This window comes from Poeciliopsis prolifica, unplaced genomic scaffold (genome assembly GCF_027474105.1).
Source record: "Poeciliopsis prolifica strain line A6 unplaced genomic scaffold, Auburn_PproV2 SCAFFOLD051, whole genome shotgun sequence".
In the NCBI taxonomy this organism is placed as follows: Eukaryota; Metazoa; Chordata; class Actinopteri; order Cyprinodontiformes; family Poeciliidae; genus Poeciliopsis; species Poeciliopsis prolifica.
The window spans coordinates 1,158,025-1,172,900 of record NW_026562426.1 but is presented as its reverse complement, the minus strand read 5'-3'; the positions used below and the strand labels follow the sequence as shown (position 1 = coordinate 1,172,900).

At 39.9% G+C, this 14,876-nt stretch overlaps 1 protein-coding gene and 1 pseudogene across 1 annotated transcript; both read right to left on the bottom strand.

Moving 5' to 3' along the window:
- Positions 1-451: 451 nt before the first annotated feature.
- Positions 452-980, bottom strand: LOC129378221 (histone H4-like). The gene is given in 3 exon segments (XM_055058515.1): positions 452-832; positions 835-891; positions 894-980. Coding segments are annotated over 3 exon segments (306 nt in total). The 5' UTR covers positions 955-980; the 3' UTR covers positions 452-644.
- Positions 981-1,395: 415 nt separating this feature from the next.
- Positions 1,396-2,453, bottom strand: LOC129378224 (histone H1-like; annotated as a pseudogene).
- Positions 2,454-14,876: the final 12,423 nt, after the last annotated feature.

Below are 14,876 nucleotides of genomic sequence, written 5' to 3'. Positions count from 1 at the left end.
TTTTTTATTGGAAAGCGCCTTTTTCTATCCTAACTGTTCCTCCAGTCCATCTGCTCATTTATACATAAATATTCATAAATAGATTTGTGTCAACCTGCTTCTTGCTGCAGTGAAATATTTCAGTAGCAGCTTTCGTACAAAGTCAGTGGTGAAGTTTTCTATTCTGGAAAAAAAAAAAAAGAATAGCACGAGACGGCGGTGACCATGGGTCAGAAATAATGTTGCTGTTGGGAACAACAGACTGGCTCTTCAGCCCCAACAGCGACTTTTAAGTAAAATCGACCAAAACGTAGAACCGAGCACAGAACTGCTAACAACTGAAGGATTTCAGAACATGCGCTTGTTAATATAATGTCAACTTTAAGTTAATACTGGAGGAAAAAGCTGTTTCAATTGTTATATATTTCTTGAGTAAAAGTGAATCATAACAGAACAGAGAACCTGAGTGGAAACTAAACAAGCACAACAAGATGAAGGAAATAAATAAATATAAAGGCGCAAGATTTCAGTTGCACAAAATATTATAGCATCGTTTAACGTTTAAACTTCACAGGAATACTCGCTGATGAAGAGGTGAGTGTGTGGCCCTGAAAAGGGCCTTTGTTTTGTTTAGTTGGGTTTGTTCTTTTGCAGTGGTTGCGAGTTTAACCCCCGAAGCCGTACAGAGTGCGGCCCTGCCTCTTGAGAGCGTAGACCACGTCCATGGCGGTGACGGTCTTCCTCTTGGCGTGCTCGGTGTAGGTGACGGCGTCACGGATGACGTTCTCCAGGAAGACCTTGAGCACACCGCGGGTCTCCTCGTAGATGAGGCCGGAGATGCGCTTGACTCCCCGCGGCGAGCCAGACGGCGGATGGCGGGCTTGGTGATTCCCTGGATGTTGTCACGCAGAACTTTCGGTGGCGCTTGGCGCCTCCTTTTCCGAGTCCTTTGCCTCCCTTTCCTCTGCCGCTCATGTTGCTGTTTTTCTTCTTCTTCTGCAGAAACACAGAGACGAATGTGAGCGCGAGCCGCAGAGTGTCGGCTTTATGTGTGAACTGCGGACCTATGAGGAGCCGAGCTGAGCTGAGCGGCTCCTCCCACAGGACTGACAGATGGAGAACGTTCTTTAAGAAATCAAACACAAAGCAAAACTTTAATTTAGATGAGACTGAAAAGGCAGGTGAATGAAAATCCTCTCCTTGATCCGAAGGGAATAATTTCATCTCCATTAACTATCGTGAAGTTTGAATTATTTGAGATTTGAGAAAATTGTTTTCCCAAAAATATAATTTAGTAACACATTTCACGAATTCATTGGTAGCGATTAAATATGAAAATAATTTCTGTTTTTTATAAATATAACGTAACTGTTTGCATTTTTTCTGATTTTTTTTTTTGACTACTTGTTGCAAATCCATATTTAATCTTATACATGTTGGTTTCATAAAGCAGTGCTGCTTGTGTCTGTGCTGATTTGTGCTCACAGTGATTTAATAAGCTGAAGAGTGACGTAATATAATGACGTGGCATGAGGAAAAGGTGTGAGTATTGATGTGTTGTACATGTATTGAGTTGTACATGTGTTGTACATGTATTGAGTGTAAATCCCATGATTGTGTAAAGTAAGTGCATTAATAAACCATGCAGCTGCGAGTTGTAGATGAATGTAAATGTTTGTGCAGCAGTGAATGATGGGTAAACGAGAGGACAGCTCGTGCTCTTTAGCAGAATGTGTGTTGGCTCTTAAAAGAGCCTTTGGTGAATGAAATGCAGCGGCTGAAGCAGCAGTTTACTTCTTGGTCTTCTTGGCTGCGGCCTTCTTGGCTGCAGGTTTCTTGGCCGGACTTTTCTTGGCTGCGGCTTTGGGCTTCTTGACGGCGGCGGCGGCGGCAGCTTTGGGTTTCTTGGCCGCTGCGGCCTTCTTGGGGCTCTTGACGGGCTTCTTGGCCTTGGGTTTCTTGGCCGGAGCCTTCTTCGGGACTTCTTGGCCGCTGCTGCTGCTGCGGGTTTCTTGGCGGCGGGCTTCTTGGCCGCTGCGCTCTTCTTGGCGGCGGGCTTCTTGGCCTTGACGGGAGCCTTCTTCTTCACCACCTTCTTGGCGGTTTGGCGGCTTTTTTCCTTGGCGAGCTTGAAGGAGCCGGAGGCCCCGGTGCCCTTGGTCTGGCTCAGGGTCCCTTTGGTGACGAGCTTGGTGACGGCGGTGTTGATGCGCTTGTTGGCCTTGCTCACGTCCACCCCCTTCCCGGCCAGCACCTTCTTGAGGGCCGCCAGGGACATCCCCTTGCGCTCCTTGGACTCGGCCACGGCGGCCACGATGAGTTTCGGGAGGCTGGGTCCGTCCTTCTTGGCCCGGGGAGCGGACTTCTTCTTCGGGGCTTTGGCCGGAGCCTTGGCCGGCGCGGCTGCTGCTGCTGGAGCTTCCTCTGCCATGTCTCTCTTGACTCGCTTGTTCCTCGGAACTTGTGGCGCTCAGAGCGGGAGGCGGGACTTATAACACACATGAGAACCGTGAAGAGACAACTCGGTCCGCTGCTCTGCTGCCGTCTGCAAAAGCGGCTCCACTTTGTGTTTTCTCCGCCGACATTTAGCCTCGAAATGCCCCCGAAACAAACACGTTACGAGGCAAAAGTGATTCGAGCAGGTAGAAAAGTCTCTCTCCTCCACGCTCAGCTCAAGTCTGATGACCGACAACTTTCTCCTTCGGTCCAGGAGCCTTTAAAGCGGCCACATTCTCGCCCTCGTTCTGCCTCTTGCTGGGAGTTTTCCTCGAATTTCGCCTCCAAAAACATCTAAAACTGCCTTCAGTTCCACGTATTAATTGCGTTTCTAATAGCAGACAAAAGAGGAGACAGAATCACGGTGAAAACGTCGCGCTGAAGCGAATCAGTGATTTTTAAGAGAAGCGTTTTCCGCGCATGTAAACACAGCGCCGTCCCGCTGCTGCAGGCAGACTGCTCCCAGATGATCCGCTCTAATAAACGTCTCATCTGCGCTAAATATGGATTCAGCAACAGATGCAATGGAAAACAATATCATAACTTTTCCCCTTCAGCAAATATACATTTTTTTTCTTGTTGCCTTTCACATTCTCACCAGCTCTTAATCCCCTTTTAAACAGATAGTTTTTGCAGACATATTTTCTCTCAGGTCATGACTAAAATACTATATTCTGTTAAGAATTAAAAAGAGAAACAACTTGATTTAGCTCGTTAATTAATTCTTTGTCCCGAATTCTTGTGTCTGTGTAAGTGTGCAGAGAGAAAAAAGCAATCATACGACGTCAGATTTAAGATATCCAGAGTTTTATCCAAAAGTGAATACAAATACATACAGAATAACAGACCACCATTTACACCCAGATTATCATGAAGTCAACACCCAATGACAAAACAGAATATTACCTGATTCAAAAATGCATTTTTGGGAACCACTCACTCAGCACCAAGCGATTCGAACTTCTGCTGTGAAACAAACCATTTTTTATAGGATGCGTATTCTCCTCATTTAAATATATGCATTAGATCGGAGGTGTGTTCTTTTCCTTTGTGTGGGCTGTCTTAATGTTAATTTTATTACCTCCTGCTAAAGAGCCCCAAAAGCAGATATACGGCCTAGATTTTCTCGTACCAGCCGCTGTCCAGTTTGATATATGATTGCAGCTGCAGTGTTATCTCTGCCTCAAAATGTTTTAACAAGAAACTAGTTGGTGTTTTTAACCAAGCTTGCACAAAATGTAATGCTAAATAAGGACTATAAGTTTGGATCTAAACTAACTAATTAAAAACATACTTTTTAATGCTTAAAGAAATATACCAATATGTTTGATTATATGTTGGAACAGACTTCTATAGTTGTTAGTGTTTGCCTGAACTATTCAACCCTGAGTAAAGAATTTATTGCCCTGATAGCCAATATACTCCCTGTCTGAAATGTTCCTTTATGTAAGTTTATGTAAGTTCAAAGAGTCACCAGCTGTCCCAGTTTGGATTTGTATCTAAGTTTATCTTAACCTAAAAGTTAACTTATGTACTATTGTGCTACTTTAAAATTCTATTTCGACAATTCTAAAATCAGGACACTGATGAAAATTAAAAATATCTTCATTTTGATGAAGAAAATTCAAATGACTAATGAATGTGATGAAACCAAAGTCCCATTCATTCAGGTTCATCATATAGTTGCTGTTTGGACCCATCATTTTTTCCATGTCAATACCTTTTCATTGTTTTCTACCAGGGTGTCTTCATCGCCACAGTGATTGCTGGAACATAAATAGTAATAAAATTTACCTCCAAGATGTAAAACAATAAAAATAAATATGACGCATTCAAATGTCCAATCAGTTTCGTTTGACTTCAATATGATGACATTGAAACTTTTGAAAAAACACTCTCTGACCATCTATGTTTTTGTAGTTAGTCTAAGAAAGATTCAAAAATCATTTCATTGCATGTAAAAATCACAAAATAAAATCGATGAGGAATAAAATGATTGATGATCAATGTATCGGTTCGTAGCATCGGACGGTTTAATCAGCACATTGCTGCTTTGATAAAGATCAGCATATGTCCATTATTTTGTTTATCTTCACAGCTATTGTGGGAGAGGATACCACGATCCTGTGGTAGGGTTATGATAGTCTGTCTGATGAACTTGTTTATTAAGCGGAAGAATTTACACAAACTAAAGATGATGATGATGATGATGATGATGATGATGATGATGATGATGATGATGATGATCGGTGACTTTGCAACCAGGAAAGAGGTCATTGGTACATCTGACAACCCCCTTAGGAAAAGTCCCCTTATTTTTATCTCCTAATGGCTTAAGAAACTGTTTATGGTTCTTAAAAAGAACTTTCACGCCATTCACCACCTTGATGAATCCCAAAATGAGAATTAGTTTGACAGTAATTGTAGCAGTTGGTGCAACAAGAGGCCCGACAAAGTATTGAGCGCATGGAAAGGAAGTGACGTTTGTGTTCAAAAGATCAATTAATAAAACATTTTAACTTTTCTTGACCCCATGTCATGGTGTAATGTTTGGAGACAGTGAATTGGGGGTTTATTGATATGTAACCCATAATCATTAAAATCACACACACACACAAAATCAAATATTTACTCTGCGGGAATGAATCTATGTAATATATGAGTTTTACTTTCAGAAATGAGTGACCAAAAAAATTTTTTTTTTCCAAAATAAATCTTGATAACACGCATTAAAATAAAGCCACGTAACTTACTGAGATTTTACCTCTAACGCAGTGGCAGAGCCAGAGGGGTGGCCGGGGTGGCACTTGCCACCCCCAACAGAGCCCTTGCCACCCCCAACAGAGCCCTTGCCACCCCTAGTGCCACCCCACTGGAAATGGTAATTTTAAAATATAATACTGATGAGATCGGCAAAGATTTGCCAGGAAAACTGTAATTTCCGACTGTCCCTGAAGGCAGCCCGATGCCCGACGCTGTTCATTGGTTAAACTGACATGTGGGTCCTGCTTGATCCAAAACACATCCGAGGCTTTAGAGTTGAGGAGTTTTGCAGGTATTTACAACATTTTACCGCTCAGCGGTAACCGCTGTTACCTTCCTAATGAGAGGCGGCACTTGTCATACATTTCTAAAAAGAAGAAAAAATGGTTGTGCACCGCTGCGTAGTGCCTTGTTTATTATATTAGCCATGCTAGTGCTGCTAGGTTGTGTTTTAGACAGATTCTTTTAACATATGTTTTAGTGACATGCTGCCCTGTAATGTTTTATATCTCCCAGCTCTTGCTTGAAATGTGTGTGGTAAGAATATGTGAAAAACCATTAAGTTTTATAATGACTGAAATGTAAGTAGGCTATGTCATATGAAAGCTTTGAATTATAACCTCACTAGTTATATTAATTAATTTTAACAAAAGGAAACAAATATTTTTTTCCTTTCGTTCCATGGAACGGTCCATTTGTATATGGACCCCTCTGATAAAGCCTTGCCCACCCTTTGGCCACCCCTTGAAAAAAAGTCTAGCTCCGCCACTGCTCTAACGTCAGTCAGATCAAGACACTCTGCTGACACCAGAGCCATAAAACAGAGGCTGTGTCACGTTGTGGCCACTGGGCGTCGCTGTGGTTCAACGAATACACATGAGAGCCGTTTTACCGGTGAGTTTCTAGATGGGGAGTCAACAGGTTGTTGACCGGATAGAGTTTCTGCTTGACTCTGCGACCCTGCTGTTCATTAATGGAGACTTGAAAAGGACTGATGGACAATAAATGGACGGTAACTACCTTCACTATTATAACCAAAGAAACTAAAAAAAAAAAAAAAAAAAAAAAAAAACAGAAAACAGACATATTTATCCGGTATAATAATAATAATAATAATAATAATAATAATAATAATAATAATAATAATAATAATAATAATAATAATAATAATAATAATAATGTAATTATTGCTTACGATTACCAATAACAATCCTTATTTTTACATATTCAACTGTTTGATACTTGGATTTTATTTAACCGATTTTCAAAGTTTCTCTAATCTTTAAGATTTTGAATTTATATTCCCTTCTTTCCATTTTCAGACGATGGAATGATGTTTTTTGAGGCATTCAAGGCTCTGGTTAAGAGTTTTTTTTTTTTTTTTTTTTTGGCAGTTTTTCATGCACCACACACTGGAATATGAACTGTCAGCGTCTATATTATTACGGAGATGTTGTGTCTCTTCTCTGCAGATCGATGCTGTAACGCCTCTCTTATCATCAATACCTCCAGCATCAACATGTCTATCAAACTCATAGCGGGACGGTGTGTGAGGCAGGGGTTGGGGGTGAAGGGGGGAAAGAGGGCTTGACCCCCTGCCCCTTTTATCCTTGATGCCCTTTTAGAGTTGTTTTCTTTTTTTTTTCCCCAAAAAAAATATTTATTTTTTTATCTGTCTGTCAGAAGGCCTGTTTATACCCCTCAGCAATAATATTTAGCTAAATACACTAATTTATCAAAATAAACTAGTCTGGCTGTCTTCAGTCTAATAATGACTCTCAGTTTCTGCCTCCATGTTGTTCAGACTCCGGCTCCATGGTGAGGAGGAGGGGGGTGGGGGGATCCGTGCCCTCTAACCAACTAACCAATGTATGAATATCTAGTTCATTTTTAAACCTGTTGAAATTTTAAATCTAATAGAATAATAATAATAATAATAATAATAATAATTAAAAAAATGCTACTTAAATTAATGGTTTTAATATATCATTAATTATAAACTTAATATTTAACTATTAAAATCCCTGTTTTAATCCCCAGCCTGCTGAAATATACAGGTCCAACGTCCATCATGATTAATCATTTGCCTGAAATGATTAAGTCATGCAGTTTCAAAGGGTTAATATTTCGAGTCATGCAGAACTGATCTGACCGTTTCCGTAGAAGCGATCAGAAACAAGACATTCCCCCAGAACTACAGTGAGCTCATTGGAGCTATGACCTCACTGTCTATGTTATAGATCTATGTCATAGATCAAATAACATCTGAGGTTATAGATGCTTCCATCTCAGAACATCAGGTAATATGCTCTTTGACCCTCAGCACTGAGTTTTACAAGGATTTTTGGTATGGAAGAGGTTTTAGTCACCGAGATTTTCCCCTGACTTTTGGCGCTGGATATTTGATCACCACAGGAGTGAGGAAAGTTTTCAACAAACTACTTCCAGGTATCAACTTTGAAAAAAGTAGCTCTCAGGTCGAGTGCATTGAATACGATGTTTTTGATGCTTATCTTTTCAATTCTTCTCCAGCTGGAGTGAGTTTTCAGAAGACAATGGTCTTGAAGAGACCACTGTAGTAGGGAACGATTTCTCCAGTCTTTCTAAAGAACAAACTTTCTCAGCTGGGGCAGTTTGTGACTTATCAGGCCCCTGTGTGAGTTTTCAGACAGTTCAATCTGAAAACTAAACTTCTGTTCTGATGAGAATGACATTAGAAGACCGCCCCAAAAAAAGAGATCTGTCCTAAGGGACTATTTTGCCAATCTTCGCAAATCTACCAAGGTCCAACGAGCAATCTTACCCGGCTGCAACATTTGCTCTGAAGAGGAAAGACGTCGCGCTGAACATAGCAAACGTCTGCCCAGACTTCACTCTAAAAATTCTTATTGTACATTTGTCACGCTCCTCCTGATTTTTAGTATGGCAGAGATCTTAGTCAGCAAAAACTGCATTAGGAGACAGTACTCCTGAAGAGACCACTGTCCTAGGTAACTTGTTTACATGAATTATTATTATTATTATTATTATTATTATTATTATTATTATTATTATTATTATTATTATTAGTTGTAGTAGTAGTAGTAGTAATAATGGCAATATTGATATTAATATTAATATAGCCTATTAGTAAGTTAATCAATTAATTATATAATATAGAATTAATAAGATATGTAGTAATAATAATAGTAATTATTATATTGCTAAGTACTATACTAACATGATTCTAATAAATCATAAGTATTGTTAATAACAATAATAATAACGACCACACTGTGATTAGCTGTGTCTGCATCCTGTGAAGGACGGATTTGTAGGCCGATTACGTCATAGCGTGGCAACAAGGCCTGTCTGAATTCGAAGACTCCTTCAAATGCGTCCTTCTTCGTTTCTCCAGATTTAAAGCATGGGTCCGATGTATCCTTCACAGCCCACCATATCCCATGATTCATTGCAGGTCCCAACCAGGCGTTCAGGCAGAGCGTCAATGGCGGTGAAGAGTGACAAGTTATTTTACAACGGTTTTAGGGGAGAATGTAAGTGTGTAAGTCTCGTATATCTGCTCGGTTCATCGTCACCTAATGGCAACGTTGCTCTGACATTTGAGCCCCTGCCCCTCCACAGGTCTATGCACGGCCCTGGTGTGAGGAGCTCCTCAGTTAAAGAGTTTATAAGACGAAATGCGAGTCTGGATAACCAGTGAAGTAAGCATTTTGGCCGCCAGGGGGCAGCAGGGTGCCAAACAACCACATAAATCATCCAGGAAGTCACCCGTGAGCAGAAAACGTCCCAGTAATTTGGGCCTAGTTCCGTTTATTGGATATTTGAAACGAAAACAGCAGCAAAATAGCAGTGACTATTTTAAAAATAACATTTTCAAAAAATAAAATGTTTTCTTTATTGGAATCTTTGGATAAATGAATGCAGTGACAGCAACAAACCTCGTTGTGACTTAAAACACTTTCTTATGCAGCAGCTGTCACTATCTAAATTTATTTAAATACTCGTTATAAAAGGTCATAATTCATGGGAATAAAGAATATTGTCGTTTTTAATGTATTTGCTGCATTTGTTGTGTTCAGATTTAGTAAATTTTAACCTCTACAGCACTGTCTTTTTTTTTATTGTGACATGTGGCATATAAATAACCTTTGAGTTTTTCACTTTGTCATCTTGTCTTTTTTTAACTATGAGCTCTGATGCCGCAGCCTCATCAGAGAGCTGCAGATGAGGTTGAACTCTCTGCAGAATGTCTTCTGTCACACTGAGACCTCGTTCTGGGTCGCGCTGTGGTTGAAAAGGGGGCCATGAGGCGCATCGTTTGAGCCTCAAATCAGCATCAAACCTTGAAACCCTTCAGATTTGCGGCCTCCGAAAAGTACAGAGGAGAATTTACTCCTTGCAGGAGACTAATGGAGAGAACAAAAAAACAAACAAACAAAAAAAAAAGGTTTGTTGCCGCTGAGTTCCCGCTCTGGCTGATCACGTCGACCTCTGCCCCTGCGGCTCAGTCAGCGCCTCTCCTCCTCCGCCCTGACAGGATGCATGTGTGGTCGTAGCTCTGATGCAGAAAGAGCAGCTCCTCTGATAGGGTTACCGAGAGAAGGCCTGCTTTTAGTTTGGATTTTAACCTTTATATTCCAGTCTTTTTGCTCAAAATTTTATTCATGCATTTAGAAAGAAAGCTAAAAACATCAGAAAGGAGCAAAAAAAACCTCCCCACAAATTTTTTAAGTTTCCAGAGCAAAAAAGGAACCTTTCTGGCCAACACAGACCTGATTCTGTTTCTCTCAAACCACCATGACCGCATGCAGCAAAGATCTATTTATTAGTCATCCTGTAAGCACAGAGTTACTTCTTAAGGTGCTTTGCAAGCCTTGTTTTTTTCCAATGTGCTGAATACTTTTTGAGCTGCAAAGTGTTTTATAGGTTTGTGAGAAATAGTCGGAACAAATATTGTAGATCAGCCTATTTTAAAATGAATTTACAATTTATAGTGACATGTTTTCTCTTAGGTCTGCCGTCACAAGAAATAGTCCAGCAGATGAAAACTGTGATCTCGACTCGATGCGACTGAACGTCTTCATCTTTTATTCATTGTTGAAGCAAAAGTGCAAAAATGATATTGGTCCATGGAATCAATTAGCTTCAGTCTCTATGTCAGTGAGTATCGGGATCCAGTATCGTCTCGTCGGCACAGGAGCTGCAGCAGGTCTGGAACTGGCCATACTGAAAGAGCCAACCAGAAAGCAGAGAGCAGGTGGCCAGGTTGTTCTTTGCTTCGAGATTTTCCAATCATGTATTTCATATGTGGTAAAGAAGTGTAGCTATAGGGAAGCCAATAATGTGGTGTGGCAGTCAACTTTGAGACACGAAGCAGTGATGTGATTTTGTTTTTGTCCAAATAATTCTGTTTAAGTCTGTATCTGACCGGTTTTGTGTTTTCTCTGATCTGATAATGTAATTTATAGAAAAAGCTCGCCATATTGTGCCACCAGGTAACACTGACGCCTTGCTGTTACTTCCAGCTTACTTTATTCTTGTAGACAAAGAACTGATTTATTTTATTTATCCATTTTATTTATAAAGTTTAAAGAATGCATATTTACCCAAAGTGCTGTTCGTGACTCTGATCCCAAAAGACCAAAGCACTTTTGGCGATTGTTTTTAGCCTAATAAAAACAATTGAATATTTTGATCTTTACAATCCGTTGAATTGAATGACGATGACGACGATGGAGACAAACACCACATGCTAAAATGTGTCTGCGATTCAGAACGTGCTCCTCTTTAAATGACGTCATGCGTTTCCAGGCCAATAAAACTCATCATCTGGAATGAACTAAGCAACCATTGCTTTTTGCAATCCTTTAAAAAGGGTGTAAAAAAATTGATGGATGGATAATCACTTTCGCTGACGACCTAAATAAACTGAACAGCCAGGTTGTCTCGTCGCTCTCCCAGGTGACAATGCTAGGATACATCAGAAATTCTCGTAAATTACCCAAACTGTTGACCACCGAGAACAATCAAACACAAATTTTCTCTTCACACACAATACAAAGCAAAATTCTGACAGATGTCACAAAACATGTTTCATTTGCTTGAGTTCTCTGGACATTTTAGGTGCATAAAAGCTAACGTGTCTTCTCTACTTTAAAGCCAAGTCATTCTTATGTGTGCAGATCACAGCGCTTGCTGTTCTTCATTGCGAAAAAAGAAAAAGACGATGCCACTTAAAGGGCTGAACCAAACCCGCTGCACCCCGTCTGTCACGTGATCAGACAGATCATTTGGACAGTCAAAGGCGTCAAGCGCCGCATTTTCAACAAAACCTTCCAGCTTAGCCAATCACAGGCAGCCTTTGTCTCACGGAAAGAGTTCTGTGCGTTTGTGAATATGGACGGAAAATACAGAAGAGGTTCAGTGTCAATGCAGCTTTCCAGTTTTTCTTCTTCTTTGTGAAATGTGTGAGTATCAAGTGTCTCTCTGAGTCTGTATGTTTTGCATGTGTTGTTTTACAGGAAAGCTAATGAGATTTTATAACTATGTGGAGGAAATTACCAACCGCCACATGGCGCCCAAATTAGATTTTTGCAATCCTTTAAAAAGTTTTTGCTCCTTTTACATATATTGGGAGCTATTTTGCTTCTTTTCCTTGTCTGATCACATCAATATGTAGACGATCATATTGTGTTTTCTAAGAAAAAAAAAGAAACAGAAAACACCAATCCAATGTAGAAAAATAAATTTCAGGTTTTTATGCCTGAGTACAATTTTATTTATTTTGAACTGTTTCTCTCATTTTTCTAATTGCTAAAAGTAAAAAATAAATAAATTAAAAAAATTAGTTATATGCTTCTGCTTTAGTGTAACAAATGGACACACATTTTTTTTTTTTTTTTGCTTGATTAACTGCTGATGTTGAAGTGGCTTTAGGAAGATTTATGATTTTAGTGTTATGACAGACACTGTTTCCCTTCCAGTAAATCCCACTTTTTCCCAGTCAGTCCATGAAAAATATTGTATTACGCCACGTTCACATCAAAGCTTTGGGGATCGTCATGTTCTTCTGTTTCAGAAACTCAGTCTCTTTATTGCTGAATCATGAACATGGATGGCAGCGGAGGTCAGCGAGGCTTGGGCTGCTTTCAATGTTGACATGTGCTAATCTCAGAGCTAATTCTTTACTAGTGTCTTACTGTTTTTGCCCACTTTGAAAACATTTAAAGCCCTAGACAGGTGACCGGTCCATCAAAAATATTTCACTTTCATTAAAAAAAAAAAATCTGTTTTTAAAATTTATTTTAAAACTGCATCCGTGTTGTAGCAGTATCTTATGAGACCAGTAATCTGTAAAAAAAACAGATGGAGCAAAAACCAAATTAAACGCCATCATCAGTGGCTATGCTAACTAGCCTTAGCACTAACAACAGACTCTGCTAACTGGAGCGATGCAGAGAGTAAGGAGTCGAGGTGAGCAGAGGGACCAGCTGTGCCAGATTGATGGTGATTGCCAGCGCTATGACCCGCCTCCTGCGTCTGATTGGTTGGTTCTTTATAGCAGTGAGAGAAGGCAGAGGAGGTTGATTTTAAAAATGTTTTTTTTCTCACCAATTAACTATCTCATAGTGAATCATCATCAACACTTAAAACTGGTGATGTGTGTATAGCTTTTATATATATAAAAAAAATAAAAGCTACATACTGCAGTTTAACAGAGATATTAAATTAAGATAACAAAATATGAAGATTAGCTTTTCGTTGTGGATATTTGAAGGTCTGAATATGACGTATTGCTAAAAATTTATTACAAGTAATAGTAAAAAAAACTTAAGATAAAAAAAAATCTGTTTCTATGGCATAACGTGATCATAGTGATACTGTCCAAATTTGTTGGGATCCAAATTTTTCAATATAAAAAAATTGACATTCTTCCAGAAGAGACTTCTATCATAACAATCCAAAAAACAGATACTCCACCTGTGCTACGCTACAGCAAAGGACATTTTTTCTGTACCTAGAAATCTGCAGAACTTCAAGCTGGTTTCTGAAAGCAAACCACAGCCAGTAATGGCTGTGGTTTGCTTTCAGAAATCCTAAACGCTCAAACAAACCAAGTGGGCATTATCTTCTTGAAGACATTTGACATTATCCAAAAGGCTTCTTTAGTGCTAAACTTGTCTCAAATACGTAGCTAATAAGTTGCAGTCAGAACAATCGCACCAATATGACCATTGTCGTCAGTAAATGGCACATTAGTCATTGGTTCTCCAGTCTATTTGGTTCAATCTTGGGTCATTGTCACTCTGGATTCGTTTGTCCAGGTCGACGCCACACCAGCAGAATCCCCATGCATGTCGATTGACACTGAACACAGATGTAGACCCTGCGGTCACCTTGAAAAAAAATCCCCTGCAGTCTATAAATACGTCTGTGAGAACCGGTTGGATCTTTTGGTGCACAACTGTCTCTTACCGTCTACTGTCCCATTCGTGTGGTGACGGTGGTTTGACCTACTCAGCAAAAGTTTCCACCAGTGGAAACACTTGTTCTCGCCAAGGCGGAAGAGGCTGCAAGGCCTTGAGCTTCCAGCGTCAACCGTATCTGTGTAATCTGGACTTGCTGTAAACAACTGGAACAACAGAAGCTGAGCGACTGCAGGACATTTTGAACTTGATGAAGGTTAAAGGATATGTATGACTTTAGATCAGCTTCGGCTGACAGTCTCTCTCCGTCTCTCCGGATTTAAAAGGAAAACATTTTTTAAGTGGAGAACCCCATGTTCCTCTTGGAAAGGTTCCACAAACCAAAGGCTTTCTTTAAAGAATCTGTAATCATTTCATAATATTCCAGCGCAGATTTTACCATTTGAAGAATTGTGCATGATAAAAGGCCTCAAAGGGCCTTTTAATCCATTCAGTGGTCAATCAGATGTTAGAAATTAGATATTGCGGTTTTATTATTATGTGAGCTTTTGCCACAGAATCCTGCTAGTCCTCTACAGCCATTAGGTAAAAAAGGTAATCCCATTTGAGAACGTGAAACATCTGGATCCCTGAGGAACTGTGGGACGGGTCAAACTTTAAAAAGTATTAGCCAATTGCTACTATGTCACGTAGAAAAGATACCAGCAGTGATTAATTGTTGCTGCCAAGGATTGGAAGGTAATTTCCAAACAACTTGACTCAATGGGCCTAGAGTAAGAGTGGTTATTCATTGGAAGGACTCTGAACACGTCAGAGAAGCAGAAAACGTGGAAAAATGTGACAAAGTGCTAACCTCTAGAAGGTAGGGATTACTGGAAATCTTTGATGCCAGATTTTCAAGTACCAACTTCTCAAATGACTGATTCTTTTTGATTTTGGTGTAAATTTGCAACCAAGGTAGCTGAAACACCATCTGTAACTACACAACATGTCAAACACCAAGGCAGGTAGGTTACAGCAGCTTGGGACCACTATTGTTAGCTAAACACCAAAAACTGTCGGTCAAGATTCGAATATTAAATAGAGAAATATGTCCTGGTCCAATAAGTCTTGATTCTAAATCTGGTACGTGTTACACTCTAGATTCATTTTTCAACCATGACAGACCCACAATGCACAGGGCCACCAGAAACCTCGGGTAAGTCTTCT